General features: G+C 42.0%; 2 protein-coding genes and 1 long non-coding RNA gene across 4 annotated transcripts in view; 2 read left to right on the top strand and 1 right to left on the bottom strand.

Moving 5' to 3' along the window:
• Positions 1-8,656, top strand: part of slc9a2 (solute carrier family 9 member 2) — a 47,299-nt gene extending 38,643 nt beyond the window's left edge. The window contains 3 exon segments of the mRNA XM_064944689.1: positions 3,552-3,668; positions 6,949-7,036; positions 7,156-8,656. Of these exon segments, the coding sequence (XP_064800761.1) occupies positions 3,552-3,668; positions 6,949-7,036; positions 7,156-7,592 (642 nt within the window). The 3' untranslated portion in view covers positions 7,593-8,656.
• A 1,814-nt stretch (positions 8,657-10,470) lies between these two features.
• On the bottom strand, positions 10,471-20,498 carry LOC135519033 (major facilitator superfamily domain-containing protein 9-like). 2 transcript variants are annotated; one of them, XM_064944068.1, is made up of 6 exons: positions 20,062-20,498; positions 14,750-14,837; positions 14,238-14,281; positions 13,335-13,464; positions 12,870-13,079; positions 10,471-11,834 (listed from the first exon to the last, which is right to left on the bottom strand). In XM_064944068.1, the coding sequence occupies exons 1-6, from the start codon at positions 20,146-20,148 to the stop codon at positions 10,960-10,962; spliced, it is 1,434 nt and encodes a 477-aa protein (XP_064800140.1). In that variant the 5' UTR covers positions 20,149-20,498; the 3' UTR covers positions 10,471-10,959. The 2 variants fall into 2 exon arrangements, with proteins under 2 accessions (XP_064800140.1, XP_064800141.1); XM_064944069.1 differs by lacking the exon at positions 20,062-20,498 and having other exon boundaries at positions 13,335-13,459; positions 14,750-14,796.
• On the top strand, positions 15,158-18,427 carry LOC135519036 (uncharacterized). The gene is made up of 2 exons (XR_010452250.1): positions 15,158-15,250; positions 17,970-18,427. It is a non-coding gene; the product is annotated as an uncharacterized LOC135519036 (long non-coding RNA).
• Positions 20,499-21,459: the final 961 nt, after the last annotated feature.

Raw genomic sequence — 21,459 nt, 5'->3', positions numbered from 1 at the left:
GTTTACCTTACGCAGAGCCCTGTTTGTTACATGAAAGTTTGTTCTTCCATACCTGTGTGTGCTGTACCTCACGTGCTGTTTTGCATAATGCCTGTGGTCGGCTGTACATTTCCATATGTGACCTCACCTTTTGAAAACGAGCCACAGGGAGTGTGTTTGTGTTTTCATGTGATCGGATTCTCTCTGTGACCTTATCTTATTACATACCCAATCCTTCACAGCCCCCCCTCCACACACACACACACAACACAAACACACCTGTTACTGTCACAGATCTCATTGTATCATTGGTTTCGACATTAGATCATGTGATGTCTTTCTATTGGAACCGTTTGACTTCCACTCTCCCAAGCCCTGAAACAGGTCTGACAGCTCCTTGTCCCACCATGCGGCCATCATTTAAACAAAACATATTTTACCTTTATTTAATAACTACGCAAGTTAGTTAAGAACAAATTCTTATTTTCAATGATGGCCTAGGAACAGTGGGTTAACTGCCTGTTCAGGGGCAGAACGACAGATGTTTTACCTTGTCAGCTCAGGGATTTGGTCTTGCAACATTTTGGTTACTAGTCCAACGCTCTAACCACTAGGCTACCTGCCACACCGGTTAGAGTGTCTGTTGATCACCAAGCCCGTGTACTAGATCTACCCATTACACAAATAACCTAGGGATGCTTATACCTATCCAATCCTCTCAGATCTACAGAAGTGAAGTATATTGGATTAGGGGCTATGGGTTTATTAAGGGCATTGGGCGTCTCTCTGTAGTGATGAGTGTTTTCCAGGAGAGAGGGAGGTACGGCAGCTCGTTAGACACAAACAGAGCCAGGTATCATTTAGATAAGCATCATTGGTTCAGAGAGTTCAGGGTGTGGCCAGCTACCTTTGGGTGACTGCCCAGAGCCACAGTAAGAGGGTATTGTGGTAAAACATAAACGCTGGGGTGTGTAAAATCCACTCTCGTTGTGTAATCAGGAGTGTAGGATATAGCAGCACTCTCTCTGTAAGGACTGCTGTGTCATTGTGTTATTAAGAGAATACAGGTGCAAGTGGGTGTGTCATTAGTGTGTGTGTGTGTGTGTGTGTGTGTGTGTGTGTGTGTGTGTGTGTGTGTGTGTGTGTGTCATTAGTGTGTGTGTCATTAGTGTGTGTGTGTGTGTCATTAGTGTGTGTGTCATTAGTGTGTGTGTGTCATTAGTGTGTGTGTGTCATTAGTGTGTGTGTGTCATTAGTGTGTGTGTCATTAGTGTGTGTGTCATTAGTGCGTGTCTCATTAGTGTGTGTGTGTGTCATTAGTGTGTGTGTCATTAGTGTGTGTGTCATTAGTGTGTGTGTCATTAGTGCGTGTCTCATTAGTGTGTGTGTGTCATTAGTGTGTGTGTGTGTGTGTGTTATTAGTGTGTGTGTGTGTGTCATTAGTGTGTGTGCCATTAGTGTGTGTGTCATTAGTGTGTGTGTGTACCATTAGTGTGTGTGTCATTAGTGTGTGTGTCATTAGTGCGTGTCTCATTAGTGTGTGTGTGTGTCATTAGTGTGTGTGTGTGTGTGTGTCATTAGTGTGTGTGTGTCATTAGTGTGTGTGTCATTAGTGCGTGTCTCAGTAGTGTGTGTGTGTCATTAGTGTGTGTGTGTGTGTGTGTTATTAGTGTGTGTGTGTGTCATTAGTGTGTGTGCCATTAGTGTGTGTGTCATTAGTGTGTGTGTACCATTAGTGTGTGTGTGTGTGTGTGTGTGTGAGTGTGTGTGTCATTAGTGTGTGTGTGTGTGTCATTAGTGTGTGTGTGTGTCATTAGTGTGTGTGTGTGTCATTAGTGTGTGTGTGTCATTAGTGTTTGTGTATCATTAGTGTGTGTGTGTGTCATTAGTGTGTGTGTCATTAGTGTGTGTGTGTACCATTAGTGTGTGTCATTAGTGTGTGTGTCATTAGTGCGTGTCTCATTAGTGTGTGTGTGTGTCATTAGTGTGTGTGTGTGTGTCATTAGTGTGTGTGTGTCATTAGTGTGTGTGTCATTAGTGCGTGTCTCATTAGTGTGTGTGTGTCATTAGTGTGTGTGTGTCATTAGTGTGTGTGTGTCATTAGTGTGTGTGTGTCATAGTGTGTGTGTGTGTGTCATTGTGTGTGTGTGTTTGTGTGTCATTAGTGTGTGTGTGTGCCATTAGTGTGTGTGTGTGTGTGTGTGTCATTAGTGTGTGTGTGTGTCATTAGTGTGTGTGTGTGTGTCATTAGTGTTTGTGTATCATTAGTGTGTGTGTGTGTCATTAGTGTGTGTGTGTGTCATTAGTGTGTGTCTCATTAGTGTTTGTGTATCATTGTGTCATTAGTGTGTGTGTGTCATTAGTGTGTGTGTGTGTGTGTGTGTCATTATGTGTGTGTGTGTGTTGTGTGCCATTAGTGTGTCATTAGTGTGTGTGTGTGTCATTAGTGTCATTGTGTGTGTCATTAGTGTGTGTGTGTGTCATTAGTGTGTGTGTGTGTGTGTGTGTGTTGTGTGTGTCATTAGTGTGTGTGTGTGTGTCATTCAGTGTAGTGTGTGTACCATTAGTGTGTGTGTGTGTCATTTGTGTGTGTGTGTACCATTAGTGTGTGTGTGTGTGTGTCATTTTGTGTCATTAGTGTGTGTGTGTGTGTGTGTGTGTGTCTCATTAGTGTGTGTGTGTCATTAGTGTGTGTGTGTGTGTGTGTGTCATTAGTGTTATTAGTGTGTGTGTGTGTCATTAGTGTGTGTGTGTGTCATTAGTGTGTGTGTGTCATTAGTGTGTGTGTGTGTCATTAGTGTGTGTGTGTCATTAGTGTGTGTGTATCATTAGTGTGTGTCATTAATGTGTGTGTGTCATTAGTGTGTGTGTGTGTGTCATTAGTGTGTGTGTGTGTCATTAGTGTGTGTGTGTCATTAGTGTTTGTGTATCATTAGTGTGTGTGTGTCATTAGTGTGTGTGTCATTAGTGTGTGTGTGTGTGTGTGTGTCATTAATGTGTGTGTGTCACTAGTGTGCGTGTGCCATTAGTGTGTGCCATTAGTGTGTGTGTGTGTGTGTGTGTCATTAGTGTGTGTCATTAGTGTGTGTGTGTGTCATTAGTGTGTGTGTGCCATTAGTGTGTGTGTGTGTGTGTGTGTCATTAGTGTGTGTGTGTACCATTAGTGTGTGTGTGTGTGTCATTAGTGTGTGTGTGTGTCATTTGTGTTGTGTGTGTCATTAGTGTGTGTGTGTGTGTGTGTCATTAGTGTGTGTGTCATTAGTGTGTGTGTGTGTGTGTGTCATTAGTGTGTGTGTGTCATTAGTGTGTGTGTGTGTGTGTCATTAGTGTGTGTGTGTGTGTGTGTCATTAGTAGATTAAAGCAGGGTGGTACAGATAGAGCTACTGTATGTAGAAACCTCATGTTAAATTGGGGGTGTTTCCTGCAATATGTTGGCCTCTGCTACACTATGGCGTTTTATCCGATTTTCTATGCGGTGTGTGTTTTATGTCATGTGTTGTGTGTTATAGTGCGTGTTATCAGACGGTGGGTGTGTCTTATGTATGGTATGTTTCTCTGTGTGTTTTTCCAGACCACGGCGTACACCACCAAGCACTCCCTGCCCAACGACAGCCGGACAAAAGAGATCCTGATCCGACGACACACCAGCATCCGACGCAGCCTCCGACCCGGCAGCTTCAACGGACCGGTACGGAACACACGGACTTACAGTACCAGTCAAAAGTTTGGACGCACCTACTCATTCAAGGGCTTTACTTTATTTTTTACTATTTTATACATTGTAGAGTAATAGTGAAAACATAAAAACTATGAAATAACACATATGGAATCACGTAGTAACCAAAAAAGTGTTTAAACAAATCTAAATATATTTGAGATTTGAGATTCTTCAAAGTAGCCACCCTTTGCCTTGAGGATAGCTTTGCATACTCTTGGCATTCTCTCAACCAGATTCAGCTGGAATGCTTTTCCAACAGTCTTGAAGGAGTTCCCACCTATTCTCAGCACTTGTTGGCTGCTTTTCCTTCACTCTGCGGCTTAACTCATCCAAAACCATCTCGATTGGGTTGAAGTCAGGTGATTGTGGAGGCCAGGTCATCTAATGCGTCACTCCATCACTCTCCTTCTTGGTCAAATAGCCCTTATACAGCTTGGAGGTGTGTTGGGTCATTGTCCCGTTGAAAAACAAATGATAGTCCCACTAAGCTCAAACCAGATGGGATGGTGTATCGCTGCAGAATGCTGTGGTAGCCATGCTGGTTAAGTGTGCCTTGAATTGTAAATAAATCACAGACAGTATCACCAGCAACTCAACCCCACACCATCACACCCCCTCCTCCATGCTTCATGGTGGGAACTACACATGTACTCTGCGTCTCACAAAACACAGCGGTTGGAACCGAAAATCTCAAATTTGGACTCATCAGACCAAAGGACAAATTTCCACTGGTCTAATGTCCATTGCTCGTGTTTTTTGGCCCAAGCAAGTCTCTTCTTCTTATTGGTGTCCTTTAGTAGTGGTTTCTTTGCAGCAATTTGACCACGAAGGCCTGATTCACACAGTCTCCTCTGAACAGTTGATGTTGAGATGTCTGTTACTTGAACTCTGTGGGATGCAATTTCTGAGGCTGGTAACTCTAATACACTTATCCTCTGCAGCAGAGGTAACTATGGGTCTTCCTTTCCTGTGGCAGCCCTCATGAGAGCAAGTTTCATCATATCTCTTGATGGTTTTTGCGACTGAACTTGAAGAAACGTTCAAAGTTCTTGAAATTCTCCGGGTTGACTGACCATGTCTTAAAGTAATGATGGTCTGTCGTTTCTCTTTGCTTATTTGAGCTTTTCTTGCCATAATATGGACATGGTCTTTTACCAAATAGGGCTTTCTTCTGTATACCACCCCTACCTTCTCACAACACAACTGATTTGCTCAAATGCATTAAGAATTATGGAAAGCACAAATAAACTTTTAACAAGGCACACCTGTTAATTGAAATGCATTCCAGGTGGCTACCTCATGAAGCTGGTTGAGAGAATGTCAAGCATGTGCAAAGCTGTCATCAAGGCAAAGGGTTGCTACTTGAAGAATCTCAAATATAAAATATATTTTGATTAGTTTAATACTTTTTCCATACAACATGATTCCATATGTGTTATTTCATAGTTTTGAAGTCTTCACTATTATTCTACAATGTAGAAAATAGTAAAAATAAAGAATAACCTTTGAATGAGTACTGCAGGTGTGTCCACATGTTTGACTGTTACTCTACATTAGGAACATATATTATTTTAGTGGTAATGTTAGCATATATATGAATCTAAATATTTTAGTGGTAATGTTAGAATAGATATTCATCTAAATATTTTAGTAGTAATGTTAGAATAGATATTCATCTAAATATTTTAGTAGTAATGTTAGAATAGATATTCATCTAAATATTTTAGTACTAATGTTAGAATAGATTTTAATATAAATATTTGAGTAGTAATGTTAGAATAGATATTCATCTAAATATTTTAGTAGTAATGTTAGAATAGATATTAATCTAAATATTTTAGTAGTAATGTTAGAATAGATATTCATCTAAATATTTTAGTAGTAATGTTAGAATAGATATTAATCTAAATATTTTAGTAGTAATGTTAGAATAGATATTAATCTAAATATTTTAGTAGTAATGTTAGAATAGATATTAATCTAAATATTTTAGTAGTAATGTTAAAATAGATTTTAATATAAATATTTTAGTGGTAATGTTAGAATAGATATCAATCTAAATATTTTAGTAGTAATGTTAGAATAGATATTAATCTAAATATTTTAGTAGTAATGTTAGAATAGATATTAATCTAAATATTTTAGTGGTAATGTTAGAATAGATATTAATCTAAATATTTTAGTATTAATGTTAGAGTAGATTTTAATACAAATATTTTAGTAGTAATGTTAGAATAGATATTAATCTAAATATTTTAGTAGTAATGTTAGAATAGATATTAATCTAAATATTTTAGTGGTAATGTTAGAATAGATATTAATCTAAATATTTTAGTATTAATGTTAGAGTAGATTTTAATACAAATATTTTAGTAGTAATGTTAGAATAGATATTCATCTAAATATTTTAGTAGTAATGTTAGAATAGATATTCATCTAAATATTTTAGTAGTAATGTTAGAATAGATATTCATCTAAATATTTTAGTAGTAATGTTAGAATAGATATTCATCTAAATATTTTAGTAGTAATGTTAGAATAGATATTAATCTAAATATTTTAGTAGTAATGTTAGAATAGATATTAATCTAAATATTTTAGTAGTAATGTTAGAATAGATATTAATCTAAATATTTTAGTAGTAATGTTAGAATAGATATTCATCTAAATATTTTAGTGGTAATGTTAGAGTAGATTTTAATACAAATATTTTAGTAGTAATGTTAGAATTATATTAATCTAAATATTTTAGTAGTAATGTTAGAATAGATATTAATCTAAACATTTTAGTAGTAATGTTAGAATAGATATTCATCTAAATATTTTAGTAGTAATGTTAGAATAGATATTAATCTAAATATTTTAGTAGTAATGTTAGAATAGATATTAATCTAAATATTTTAGTAGTAATGTTAGAATAGATATTAATCTAAATATTTTAGTAGTAATGTTAGAATAGATATTAATCTAAATAATTTAGTAGTAATGTTAGAATATATATTAATCTAAATATTTTAGTAGTAATGTTAGAATAGATATTAATCTAAATATTTTAGTGGTAATGTTAGAATAGATATTAATCCAAATATTTTAGTTGTAATGTTCGTAATGCAGGTCAAGTCTATGCACAGCATTTCATGATTCGATAAAAAAATATATGTTACAGGAAAACCCTTTGTTGTGATCAGTGTACAACCTCTTATCTCTCTCTTTATTCCCCTCTCACCTCCTCTCTTTTTCTTTCTCTCAGAATGAGGCCAAATCCCAGAAGTACTTTTCTCTGCCTCCAGGGAAGAGTCTGGACTCAAAGTTTCCTCCTCAGAGACTGAGACATACAGGTGATGCTCAAAATGAAGTGTGTGTGTGTGTGTCACTCTATAATCTCTACAATATTTAGGCTCTTTGCACATCAATGCTTGTATCCTAAACTAAATTGATGTCTCAATCTTTCACTCAGGTAATGATGATGATGAGACCATGTCGGAGATGGATTACCTATCAGCGCGCTCCAGGTTTAACCAGCCCAGTCGCTCCTCATCCCGGGCAATGCTGCCCCTACGCAGGCTGAACACACTGACAGAGGTGCCCTCTAGCTCTGTTGTGGACCTGGTGGATGAGAGGAGTGGAGGAAGAGGTGCCTGGGGGCGTGGCATGTCCCGACTAAACTCCTCCTCCAGTGATTCCCGGATACCCGCCCCTCGCCGTCACCACGACCCCTCCAACGGCCCTGATAATGGCTTCTCAGGTGACCATGGCAGCGATGACAACGGGCCAGAGGGGGAGCAGCAGCCCTTGTCCCCGACCCCAGCCTGGGCTGCAGAGCCTGGTGACCATGACGACAGCGGAACTCAGAAACCCCTGCTCAGGCCACAGTGGAAGACTCGGAAACCCTAGAACACCTGAGGACTAATCAGCTGTCAGGAAAGTAGCAGGAGGACTGCTATAGGCTGTCTTGGGTTCTAATCTACAACGACTCCAGAATCTCAGAACTGTGAAGTGTCAAATACCATAAGATTAAAATGCCCGACAAGCCAAGGGGGAATGAAAAATTGGATTTTCTACAGTGATCCTCAACTGGGAGTTTTTTAATGGGTCAGTGTCAAAAAATAAACAAATAAATACCCTATTCTGAACTTAAACAACTAAAACCAGGTAGAATGTTTGTAGAAATTATAATGAACCTATATTTTTATTATAATTTAACCACTGAACTATTTTTCTTTAAAACAGTGTTCCATATTGAGTTATTAGCCGATTTGATTGCTTTTATGATCTTAAACGAGTGAGCATAACATTCTTCATAAAGAATATGTGCAAAATTGAATTATTGACAATGAAAAAAGTGGGACTGTTGTTCCCTTGTCATATAATTTGTACATTTACTATCAATATAGTATTAAAAATAGTTTTCCAGATTGCATTTTGCCCCCAAATATTTGTCATGCCAATATTGGATCATGACTGAGACAACCTGGTTCAATTTGGGTCCCTAGGAACCACTGGTCTACAACCACCAGCCACTCTCTGAAGAACAAAGACTCTTGCAACACAACACTCTAAATAAGATATCAAGTAAAATGATTCTAAAAGACTTATCTTCACTATTAGACCCACAGAGATCCTATTAAATTAATAGAGATTCTATGTGTCGTTCTACATTATGTTGATGTGTACACACGCTTGTACCATACCAGGAATTTGATTTGCCTTCACCCTTGTATTTACCTGCAAGATTTCAATTACCTTATTTAATAGATTTTAATACATTGGTATATCTCTATGCAAGTGAAGACACTTTCAGGAAAGACACTTCTTATCTTCTAGCTTTTCTGTTTTTTTGTTTCTCCTTGTGTCTGATATTCAGACCAGTAATATCTTAACAGGGTCTTCATGAACACTGCTCTGACTATCTGTGTTGCTTGAGTTAAGTAATAAAATCTTGCTGTATAATGTTGAAATGACAGCTTATTTCTTGTCAAAATGGTCGTTCCAGCTGCTGTATTGCAGAGATGGATCAGTGTTTAAAGTCTGATGCAACGCTCATGAAAAACTCTGAAAATGCTACTGGTAACCGGGAGCAACAGGTTGTGTGCATCCACGTGCTTTGAACTCTTTGAGAAAGCAGATTGGCTAATGGCAAACAAGCTGCTACAACTATAACTGAAAAGTACAGCCATCATGCTTGTAATCAAGTTATAGTGTTAAAAATATATATATATATATATATATATATATATATATATATATATATATATATATATATAAATAGGTTTGGTTTATTGTATTTTTGTTGTGTTGTATTAACTTTTGAAATCGCTATCGAGGTCATTTACTTAGTAGGTGACGTCAGAGCTCAACATGTGGGAGAAGTCGGAGCTCAGGGATGTTAGACGAGTTTGACACGAGTAATTACTCGTTGGAGGGGCGTTCAAGTGGATTTTCTCCAGTCATATGCTCACATTTATGAATTTATGAGATGTCATGAACTCAGCATTAGCAACAGAGCTAAAAACACCTTGTAGGAGAAAGAAAATCTCAAACTATCAGTCATCTATCATCAAATCGAAAAAAAAATTCAACTGAAGTTATGGAACTGACATTTACATTCAAAACATTCACTTGTTTAGGAATATACTTATTTTATTGTCAAATGGTATGATCTTTACTTCCTTCATAGGAATCATTCAGCACAATACGTGTCTTCATAACATTCAGTAGCAGTGGATCAGTGTCAGGGCAACTTCATTCAACATAAGATCATTCATATATAAATAATAATTAACAGTACATTTATGAATTAGACTAACTCAATATGGACAATGTAGAATATGGGAAAATAATATAATTGAAAATAAATGATATATTTGTATAAAAGTAAACATTTCCGTTGAAAAGGCCCTGATACCGTAGTGGTTAAAGGAAATACGATGATGTTACCCACAGACACTGACCTAAGATCCTTGGGAAATGTGTTTTACTTCCCCACGCGTGGTTAGGGTTTAGGAAGGGTAAATGAATCCTAGATATGTGCCTGTGGACAACCAGTACTCAAGCTTAGTTAAGGTTCTTGATCCGTTTCCCCAGTGTGTACTAGATCACTCACACTAATCCACATATGTTCAACCCTTAAGGGAGGGTGACGGAGTGCACACTTCTGTGAGAAGGGAGAGAAAATAGAATGTGGTGCCAGAGAGGAAAGAGGAGCCCCTTCACCTGCTGTCCACCCTCATAAGATAGGTCCGAAACAGAGCATTTGGGGGAAATTAGCATTCTCAGTACCAATACTTTCCTGGACTATTTGTAGTGGTTATTAAGGAAGAGCAGGATTACATTAGAGTAACATTAGACTTATATGTTGTTGTTTTTAATTTAATTATTGCCTCTCACTAGAGACATAAACATTTGAATATTTCTAGGTTATAAGAACCTAATGAGCCACTGACATGCTGTTGACCTACGCTAAGCTAACTTAGCATGGACAACTTCCCATGCCCTTTATGGAGGGTTGCTGGCTTTGTTTGCCTTGGCAACACTGAACTTTTTGCATTCGACTCTTTTTGGGGGACTGAAGTGGGGAATAGCCATGCTGATGATGACCTGGTCTGTTTGGGGGGCTGAAAGGGGGGGAATAGCCATGCTGATGATGACCTGGTCTGTTTGGGGGGCTGAAAGGGGGAATAGCCATGCTGATGATGACCTGGTCTGTTTGGAGGGCTGAAAGGGGGAATAGCCATGCTGATAGTCTGTTTGGAGGGTTGAAAGGGGGAATAGCCATGCTGATGATGACCTGGTCTGTTTGGGGGGCTGAAAGGGGGAATAGCCATGCTGATGATGACCTGGTCTGTTTGGGGGACTGAAAGGGGGGGAATAGCCATGCTGATGATGACCTGGTCTGTTTGGGGGGCTGAAAGGGGGGGAATAGCCATGCTGATGATGACCTGGTCTGTTTGGGGGACTGAAAGGGGGGGAAGAGCGATGCTGATGATGACCTGGGTCCTATCGGTGCTGTGATGTCATCACATCGAGACCCAACCAACAGGGCTGGAGTTGTGGCTAAAAAAACAAACAATGAAACAACCCCGGCTGACACGTCAACAAAAACCAACCCCAACAGTTCTGCATCAGTTCTGTCTCCAGTGCTGTGGTAGTTTTGACCCTCTCTCATTCATTCACTCTCTCATTCATTCACTCTCTCATTCATTCACTCTCTCATTCATTCACTCTCTCATTCATTCACTCTCTCACTGTGAGTGACTCAGAGTTATGCCTCTTTCCTCTTGCCCATCTCATCCCATTTTGGCACCCTGACCAACAGCAGGACGACGCCCGCTAACGCCAGCCCTACCCCCAGAATCGGGGGCCCACAGGGACTAAACTCCTGGGCCAGCCCCGAGAGTAGGGGTGCGAGCACGCGCCCCACCGCGGTCACTGACTGCCCCGCCCCGATGAGTGTGCCGCTGGTGTGAGCGCCCCCTTTCTGCAGTACCAGGTCAGTGATGCAGGTGCGTCCGATGGTTGTAGAGATGGCGATGAAAGTGGAACTTAACAACACGTGCCAGACACTGGGCGCTGCGGCGTAGAGCAGGATCAGGCAACACGTGAGGAACGAAGAGTGTAGCAACAGCGCCGACATGTTGTTACCGTACAGTTTATTGATGGGTCCCACCAAGAACCCGGCTAGGGCTCCCAGCGTAGAGCTGTAGCTGATTAGATAACCTGTGGCTTTGGGCTTCAGCATGAAGCGCTCCTCCATGGCCAGGGAGAAGTTACTGTAGTACAGCATTATGGCCATGGCCATGAGCAGACGCACCAGGAAAAGGTCCCACATGTCTGAGGAGGCCACACTGCTAATCTTGGAGCCCACCGAAGAGAGCTGACGCCAGGCAGAAGGGAGCAGGGACACCTCCCCCCAGTCCAGATCCCAGCTCCTCTGTTTCTTCTCTGGAGCCACGGATCCCGTGATCGCTGCCGCCGGCGCTGTCGTTTGGTTGTTGCTGTTGACTTGGGAGCAGTTTTGCTGTGTTGACGTGAAGTGGTTGTCGTTGTCGTGGCAGCTGGCATTGCTAGCGCTGCTGTTGGAGTTAGCATCGGTGCGTGGGGTTAGTGCATCGCTCCAGGGAAGCAGCCAAACTAGACCTGGATGGAACACAACAAACACAAGGTTAGACAGCACACATCCCATCCTTCCACATCCACAAAGTGACTGGAGTTAAGGTGTGCTGTAGAATTGGTTGGAATTGGGAATACAAACATAAGTGCCTTGCACACCCTTTGCCTACTCTCCTGCTCCTCCCCTCTCTCTCCTTGCCTCTCCCTCTCTCTCCTTGCCTCTCCCTCCTCCCCTCTCTCTCCTTGCCTCTCCCTCCCTCCCCCATCTCCTGCTCCTCCCCTCTCTCTCCTTGCCTCTCCCTCCCTCCCCCATCTCCTGCTCCTGCCCTCTCTCTCCTGCCTCTCCCTCCCTCCCTCCCCCATCTCCTGCTCCTCTCTCTCTCCTTGCCTCTCCCTCCCTCCCTCCCCCATCTCCTGCTCCTCCCCTCTCTCTCCTTGCCTCTCCCTCCCTCCCTCCCCCATCTCCTGCTCCTCCCCTCTCTCTCCTTGCCTTTCCCTCCCTCCCTCCCTCATCTCCTGCTCCTCCCCCTCTCTCTCCTTGCCTCTCCCTCCCTCCCTCCCCATCTCCTGCTCCTCCCCCTCTCTCCTTGCCTCTCCCTCCCTCCCCCATCTCCTGCTCCTCCCCTCTCTCTCCTTGCCTCTCCCTCCCTCCCCCATCTCCTGTCCTCATCCTCACCCCCAGCTACCTGTGTTGAGGAGGAAGGTGGCGGCGCAGGAGAACCCACACCTACCTGCGTTGAGGAGGAAGATGGAGGCGCAGGAGAAACCCCACCTACCTGCGTTGAGGAGGAAGATGGAGGCGCAGGAGAACCCCCACCTACCTGCGTTGAGGAGGAAGGTGGCGGCGCAGGAGAAACCCCACCTACCTGTTGAGGAGGAAGATGGGGGCGCAGGAGAAACCCCAGCTACCTGTTGATGAGGAAGATGGAGGCGCAGGAGAACCCCCACCTACCTGCGTTGAGGAGGAAGGTGCGCAGGAGCGCTACCTGTTGAGGAGGAAGAGGAGAAACCCCACCTACCTGTTGAGGAGGAAGATGGAGGCGCAGGAGAAACCCCACCTACCTGCGTTGAGGAGGAAGATGGCGGCACAGGTGAAGGATGCGGTGTAGAAGCCTCCATCATGTTCAGTGAGGTAGCCCCCCACCACGGGTCCCAAGATGAAGCCCATGCTGGAGGCCACGTTGAAGTGTCCCATCACTAGGGGGCGCTCCGCCGCAGACACCAGATCAGACAGCATGGCCCGGCAGATGGACAGGGAGTGCTTGAACAGCCCTGGAGGACAGAGCGAGAGAGAGCGGACACATGACAGAGAAGTTGTTTTTATGTTTGTGCGTAACAGAATGTTAATGATCAATTATGTTTTTACTGACAGTCACGGTGCATATAAAACATCTAAGTATTTTTTTGTTTTTACATACCTGAACGATTCAGACTCAGAAATATGGTAGAGGTCTTTCGAGGTCAAAGTCTCCTCCCTGACTCACCTAATTGTTTCTACCTCCCCCTCTCCCCCCCAGTTTGACTCACCCACAGGGATCCTAGCCAGGAGAAACAGGGCGATGCTGGTGGACATCCCCAGCAGGCCGTAGCCCAGAGCACTCAGCAGCAGACACATCAGCATAGAGTACCGCCTCCCGACCACGTCACTCCAGCTGCCCTGCCGATCACAACCACCATCATCACACATAGACAATGAAATCAGAGTCAATTGAATTTGCTGTTTTCTTGATGTGGTCTGTGGGGATTACCACAGAGACCTGGCTGTTCCCTTCCTCCCTCCTTCCTCCCTCCATCAACCCATCCCTCCCTCCCTCCCTGGCTGTTCCCTTCCTCCCTCCTTCCTCCCTCCATCAACCCATCCCTCCCTGTCTGTCTGTTCACTGGGGCCACTAACGATTCCTCCTCCTCCTTTAATTCGTCTCATGACCCCTGAGATTTAAACCAATTTCAGGAGACTGTGGGGGAAGGGGTGGTGCCTCTCACAACTCTACTCTGAGAACCTCTGTCTCTCTTCAGAGGAGACCTCTCTCAGCACACAGTATCAACCTTGTTAAGAGACGTAGATTCAGAGGAATTTGTGGATGTTCATGGAGTGTTAGTGGTTAGTGCAGAGCATCAAACTCCAGGTCACTGCTGACGTCCTATCAGAACCTCAGATGTTGACATCGTTGTGGAGACCAAAGGACACAAACACCATGTCAGGTGAGGTCTTAGGGTCTTAGGGTGTGTGTGTGTGTGTGTGTGTGTGTGTGTGTGTGTGTGTGTGTGTGTGTGTGTGTGTGTGTGTGTGTGTGTGTGTGTGTGTGTGTGTGTGTGTGTGTGTGTGTGTGTAACTGCTCTATGCTGTCATACCAGCAACACACTGGCGTTCAACAAGACATACAGTACCACAATACTACCGTCTGTCTTCAGAACACCGTCAGTACTTACAACTATAGTGCTGGAGAAGAGTTGTAGGATCCCATATGTGGAGCCTGAAACATAAACCAATGCATTAGGTACAGATTATGACCCATTCTGAATGTTGAACTGTTGTTTATAGACCAATGCTAACAGTGGTGAGCCGCTAGCCGCTAGAGATATTTATGATTACAGCTAGCCTACGATGTAAGCCGCAGTAGCACTTTGCATAAGCTATCAGACCCTGTGAACTCAATCTGTGCTCACAGTGATATGACATGAGTAAGTATATCAGCTGGTGATTTCACACGCAGAGAGAAAGCTTATTTAGCAGAAAAAGACAATTCCTTCATCTGTTGTCCTCACAGGTCCCTATCCATTTGTTTCATACAATATTTCATGCAATAAGAGTATTTTTTAGAATTTCCCAGGTTGGCCAGCTACAGCTAAATTATACCACCATTTCTGATGTATGAAAACATATTACAAACTAGGACACTGATGTGAACTCTCCTGTTTTTTCTGGTATTATATCTTCATACCTACTAAGCCTGCCACGGTGGGGCTGGCCCCAAGGGCCTTGACATGGTGACTCAGCAGGGGAATGATCAAGCTCACCCCAAACAGGTCCTGGTGAGGAGACAGAAGAGGGACAGGAGAGAGAGGGAGAGAGAGAGAGAGAGAGAGAGAGACAGAGAGAGAGAGAGAGAGAGAGAGAGAGAGAGAGAGAGAGAGAGAGAGAGAGAGAGAGAGACAGACAGACAGAGAGAGAGTGAGAGAGAGAGAGAGAGAGGGAGAGAGAGAGAGGGAGAGAGAGACAGAGAGAGAGAGACAGACAGACAGAGAGTGAGAGAGAGAGAGAGAGAGAGAGAGAGAGAGGGGGAGAGAGGGAGAGAGAGACAGAGAGAGAGCATAGACTGAGTGACTGCAGCAGGTGTTCTTTTAGTTCAAACACGGTTGAGCTACAGCAACGACACTGTCATAGACAACACATAAACAACAATCACAACAAACAACCAGGAAGAAGTTTGTATCGGGGAAATGTAAGGTGAATTAAGTTCTCATTCATTTTAGAGTGATTAACACAATGCTTAGTGTATTTTAGTTTTCCCTTTCTGTAACACACATGATTTCCAGTGATCTATTTGTGAAACGTGTTTGTGTATTGGTTGGCGGTCACTAGACTTGTCACTGACTGCTATGGGTTGTTCTCATTTCCTTTGATAGTAATTGACGCCAGAGCTACTGAAGGTACCAGGACTGAGGACAAACAGATTATTATTGTACTGATGACATTGTGAACACTGTGATTCTGTAGCAGGTGGAAAAATCACTGTCTTTTGTCTTGAACATTTGGTACTGTCTGATCAGTCCTTGTACCTTCAGTCTAGTGACCTTCAACCAGTACACAAATGAGTGTCAAAAATCAAAGGTTATTATAGTAAACAAAAACTGAAATGAAAAAAAAAACAATTTAGTAAAGTGAAATAAAATAATTGAAAAACTAAAACTATACTGAAACTATTATATTTGACTTCAAAACAAACTAAATTAAAACCATCATGAATTATGTTCAGTTTTAGCTTTTGGGGGGAAGAAATCAAATGAAGTTTTCAAGCTTTTTTTTCTGATGGCATTTTCATGTGTCTGAATCTGGCGGGTGACATTGAGATTGACTTTATAATTTAAAGGTAGACTCAGCGACAACGTCATGGTGTCATGGCAAAACTAAAGCAACAAAGTCAGACACTACTATGGTTTTCCAACAGCAAAGGTTCAGATCAACATGGCAATGTTGCCATTGTTTAATAAAAGGTTTTCTTTATAATGTCGAAGTAAACATGTATCTAACCCTTATCTCACACAATCACAAACTGAAATCATAATATTTATTTGTATTGCTTTGAATCTTTCTAATGCATTTATCTTATGAACACTTTGTTCTAGCTAGATATCTGTGTAGGTAGCTATGAAGTAAACACAGTAATGGGTGTATGGGTGTACACATTGTACAATCAATTAGTGAGACCCTTATGATTGGTTGACAATAAAACCTCCCACAATGGTGAAGAGTTGATGTTGGTGAAGAGTTGAGGTTGGTGAAGGGTTGAGGTTGGTGAAGAGTTGATGTTGGTGAAGAGTTGATGTTGGTGAAGAGTTGAGGTTGGTGAAGGGTTGAGGTTGGTGAAGAGTTGATGTTGGTGAAGATTTGATGTTGGTGAAAAGTTGATGTTGGTGAAGAGTTGATGTTGGTGAAGAGTTGATGTTGGTGAATATTTGATGTTGGTGAAGAGTTGATGTTGGTGAAGAGTTGATGTTGGTGAAGAGTTGATGTTGGTGAAGAGTTGATGTTGGTGAAGAGTTGATGTTGGTGAAAAGTTGATGTTGGTGAAGAGTTGATGTTGGTGAAGAGTTGATGTTGGTGAATATTTGATGTTGGTGAAGAGTTGATGTTGGTGAAGAGTTGATGTTGGTGAAGAGTTGATGTTGGTGAAGAGTTGATGTTGGTGAAGAGTTGCTGCTGAGAACTTGCATTTGACTGCAGTGAAAACTTCATGACCTTTGATCACTTCATTTAAAAAACAAGTTCATGCAGAGTCTGTTGGCGGTTTCAAGACGATCGCTTTTGTGAAGTCGGGTCACCGCCTTTCTATGAGGATAACAATTGTTTGACTTGCGCCTACATGTCTGACTTGCGCCTACATGTCTGACTTGCGCCTACATGTCTGACTTGCGCCTACATGTCTGACTTGCGCCTACATGTCTGACTTGCGCCTACATGTCTGACTTGCGCCTACATGTCTGACTTGCGCCTACATGTCTGACTTGCGCCTACATGTCTGACTTGCGCCTACATGTCTGACTTGCGCCTACATGTCTGACTTGCGCCTACATGTCTGACTTGTGCCTACATGTCTGACTTGCGTGAACATTACAAACTCATGTGATGTACACACATACTGTATATGTTCAGTTTGCTAAAGTGGGGTATGGTGGTTGGAGACATGTTTATGTCAACATTATAAACAATGGCAACACTGCAGTCGGTTGCTTCTGCCTTACATTTTATGCCCAGAATGTAACAAACTTTGAAAGGTAGTGGCCCGATTTGAGATGTTCACTATGCAAGAATTTGCTCTCACACAGTAAAAGAGTATTTGCACATGTGCACAGGGGCGCTTCCCCCTACTACAACGTGGCAGTTACTGGACCAAAACAGCAGAGAAGTTCAGCCTCGCGCTCCTTCCTGGCTGTTGCACAAATTGACCCACTACTACTGTTTACTTTGTGCATCTATGTCATCTCGCTACGTCTACCTTTAAACCTGACCTAATCTATGATATGACACATCACAGTATGCATTATTGCCCCACAGTGGCAAGAAGTGCCAAAAAACACAAAAATAAACTACTCCTTCTTTCTGCCCCTAAAACTAAAACTAAATAATATAAAAATTAAATGACAAATGTTTTGATATAACTTAAAATAAATTTAAAAAAGTAGTAAACTAGATCTTAAACTCACTGAATTTCTAATAAAAATATTAAAACTAATAGAAATATAAACAAATACAAACACAAAAACCTATAATATAACCTATAACCTATAATAACCTTGGTGATTAGATATAAAAGGCATGTCTCCACGAGGCCAGTTAGACATGGTCTATGCTTCTGTTCTGGAGGTGTCTCCCTGAATTCTTGTATTAAAACAGATAGATTTGGATTTACTTTATAAATGACTGCTTTTTTTTTTACACAGGTGAACGACAACTGACCACTGAAGTCACACAAGCCTTTACTCTATAACAATGGCACCATCAAAACAGAGAGCTCAAGGCCTGAGGAGAGAAATAGACACTCTCCCACCCTGTTCATCTGCATTTGTAAGGCTGTCTCCAGAGAAGCTCTTGCCAGAGACTCGATTGAAGTCATACTGTAGCTCCTGCTATGTCACAGCCCTACCTATTAAATGGACTGTTTAATTCTCCCTCCATTCAACTAACTCTGCATTCAGAGGTGGCAGGGTAGCCTAGTGGTTAGAGCATTGGACTAGTAACTGAAAGGTTGCAAGTTCAAACCTTTGAGCTGACATGGTACAAATCTGTCGTTCTGCCCCTGAACAGGCAGAACCCCCTCGGAACCCACTGTTCCTAGGCCGTCGTTGAAAATTCAATTTTAGTTAAATAAAGGTAAAATAAATAAAAAACTGGGACCAACCATACAGTGTGTGGATCAGAGTTCTCACAAGGGAGTAGGCTTTGGGTGAGAATGATATTGAGACACTCTGAAGCATTCACTTCTATAAGTATTATCTGGGTATCATGACACATAAATCCTTTATCATACTGTCTTTAAACACATCTGTATTGCTCCAATTCTGTGAGTGTACAGTAAGTGTGTGTCCAATCCACATAAGATTCAATAAGCCTGACGTCAGCCTGATCCTGTACCACAGGATATCCATTAATATTCTATTTAAACAATAAGGCCCGAGGAGGTGTGGTATCTGGCCAATATACCACGTCTAAGGGCTGTTCTTACACACAACGCAACGTGGAGGGCCTGGATGCAGCCCTTAGCCGTGGTATATTGGCCATGTACCACAAACCCCCAAGGTGCCTTATTGCTATTATAAACTGAATACCAACGTAGCTAGACTAGTAAATAGTCATTTTTTTGTCATACCTGTGGTTTCAGCAAATCAGCATTCAGGGCTCGAACCACCCGGTTCATAATATGTTTTATGGAGTCTGATGTTCTTGTGAAGACCCTGATCTTCTCAGAATAACAAGTCCTTCAGACCAAAACACAGATTTCCAAGGACTGGATTCTGCTGGACAGGTGTTTTTGACAGTGCTGTGATGGGACTCAACCCGTCTCTTATGACCAGCTGGATCAGCATTAGTGACTGGCTGCAGAACAATCCATTCATGCATTTTTTTGGCAAATGCAGGCACAATGTTTAATACATTTGATGTATGCTGTGGTAGTCTGAATGTCAGGGTCTCAAATTTCATATATGATGGAACCGCCTAAACCATAATCAATATTTTACATAGCATAAAAGCCCCTAATGTCATGATATAGCCCCTGTAAAGTTCAAAACTGATGTCATCATGAACTATCAGGTTCAATGTCCAATGTGAGAGCACTGCTCTCTCTCTCTCTGTCCCCCCTCTCTCTCTCCCCCCTTCTCTCTTTCTCTCTTTCCCCCTCTCTTTTTTCTCTCTCTCTCTCCCCCCTCTCTCTTCTCTTTCTCTCTCTCTCTCTCTGTCCCCCCTCTCTCTCTCCCCCATCTCTCTTCTCTCTCTCTCCCTCTCTCTCTTTCTCTCTCTCTCTCTCTGCCCCCCCCCCTCTCTTTTTTCTCTCTCTCTCCCCCCTCTCTCTCTCTCTCTCTCTCTCTCTCTCTCTCTCTCTCTCTCTCTCTCTGTGTCTCTCTCTCTATTCCTTTAAGGAAAGTTATTTTATTGAAAATTCTAATAGTTTGTCTAATTTCAGTTTATGTGACAAAAAAAATCATATATCGTGTAGATAATCATTTTACCATCTAAACTGCTGTGAATGATCTTTTCCATAACCAACTATATTGTATTGTTAGCTGTTTGAAGCTGCTGTACAAAACTGAAAGTAAAAGATGCAAAAACTAAACTTAAGAATAAGAGACATAAAAATATCGCACATAGAACAGATCTAGAAACTTGCTTCCAATGGCAATTAAATATTTACAACTCATACTGTATTTCTATGTGAATTTGGTCAGGTCGCCCAAAAAGTTACGTAATTTAAAGCGTGACTTCAATACTTTCGTGTTCAAATGTAACCTTCAAAAAAGGTTACAATGTTGCACTTACCATGAACCCCACCACATAGATACATTGTATAATCCGTGTTTGTCTCCTTGGTATTTGATTTAATATGCAACATTTTGCGTTCTTCATTCTCCCGCAATGACAGCACGCTACGGGTCGATGCGGAAGCGCTTACTGTCATCTACAGTGCCGATCAACCATAGCGAAAAACACCCTGCAGTCTCGGGAATATTCGCTCTCTTCAGGGGTGTTCGTGTTCAATTTAACTTTCAACCACCTCAATTCAAACTTTTGAGGATGTACCGATATTGTCATATTTGGCAGAAAATAGCGTCCATTTAATCAAAGTGGATTCATTGAAGCGTCATGTGGATGATTGACCTGCTGGGTTCGAGTCTCGTCCCATTTGGCGCACCGAGAGATCTACCAGGTGGTATCGACCTGATGTCAGACAGTAAACCAAGCTCTGTATTTAATATCTGTCAGTCGTTCTAATACAGCAACTCTCTCAGCAAGACTCTCAGCTGGACTCTGTGCTAGTATGCATACATTATGTGTGTCTTGCTATGACTGCGTAAACGTGTCTGCAGTTATTAAATCATTACTTTATTAACAGTTAGTGTGAAAGTAACGTGTGTCACGGCTGAGGGAGATGGCAGGCGCGTGAAGTCAGGTGTATTATTTGCAGCTCGGTGTTCAGTGTTCAGCGGTCGACTTGAAAACAAATAGATCCAGAATATTAAGCATAAACTAGAATACACTTTTCTAGTAAACACTATTCTCAGTGTACTACAGCTATTTATCTTTGTGCGGCTTTTGCTGAAAAATGACATGCTCTGACTGTGCAAGGCTGGCGCAAAGCCACATCGTCACTGGTAGATGCACTGATTATTAACGGCATTAATAGTATGCAATAGGCCTATAAAGGCTTTCGTTTGTGATGGTGTAGTAGATGTTTAAATAAGGATGTTTTATGGTTGCTTCTAGTCCACCTACTGGACGTGGCTGGAACATTAAATGCTTCCCATTCTCACTACGCATTCCACTTTTCTAGCGTGTCCTTAATCGCAGGAAAAACATCAGGGACAGACTGATATTCTGCAAAAGGTACAGCGATTGGACTGCTGAGGACTGGGGTAAAGTCATTTTCTCTGATGAATCCCCTTTCCGATTGTTTGGGACATCAAGAAAAAAGCTTGTCCGGAGAAGACAAGGTGAGCGCTACCATCAGTCCTGTGTCATGCCAACAGTAAAGCATCCCGAGACCATTAATGTGTGGGGTTGCTTCTCAGCCAAGGGAGTGGACTTACTCACAATTGTACCTAAGAACACAACCATGAATAAACAATTGTTCCAACACATCCTCTTCTCCCAACCATCCAGGAACAGTTTGGTGAAGAACAATGCCTTTTCCAGCATGATGGAGCACCTTGCCATAAG

The sequence above is a fragment of the Oncorhynchus masou genome, chromosome 29 (genome assembly GCF_036934945.1).
Source record: "Oncorhynchus masou masou isolate Uvic2021 chromosome 29, UVic_Omas_1.1, whole genome shotgun sequence".
In the NCBI taxonomy this organism is placed as follows: domain Eukaryota; kingdom Metazoa; phylum Chordata; class Actinopteri; order Salmoniformes; family Salmonidae; genus Oncorhynchus; species Oncorhynchus masou.
Note: the sequence above shows the minus strand (reverse complement) of the source record. Positions and strands in the feature narration are given on the sequence as shown.

Excerpts from the sequence above, each read along its gene's own strand:
- LOC135519033 (XM_064944068.1), bottom strand. The coding sequence starts at position 20,148 with ATGAAGAACGCAAAATGTTGCATATTAAATCAAATACCAAGGAGACAA. Across the intron at positions 14,282-14,749 it reads CACCGTGGCAGGCTTAGTAG|GCTCCACATATGGGATCCTA; the intron begins GTATGAAGATAT and ends TTTATGTTTCAG. Across the intron at positions 13,465-14,237 it reads TCTTCTCCAGCACTATAGTT|GGCAGCTGGAGTGACGTGGT; the intron begins GTAAGTACTGAC and ends TGTGATCGGCAG.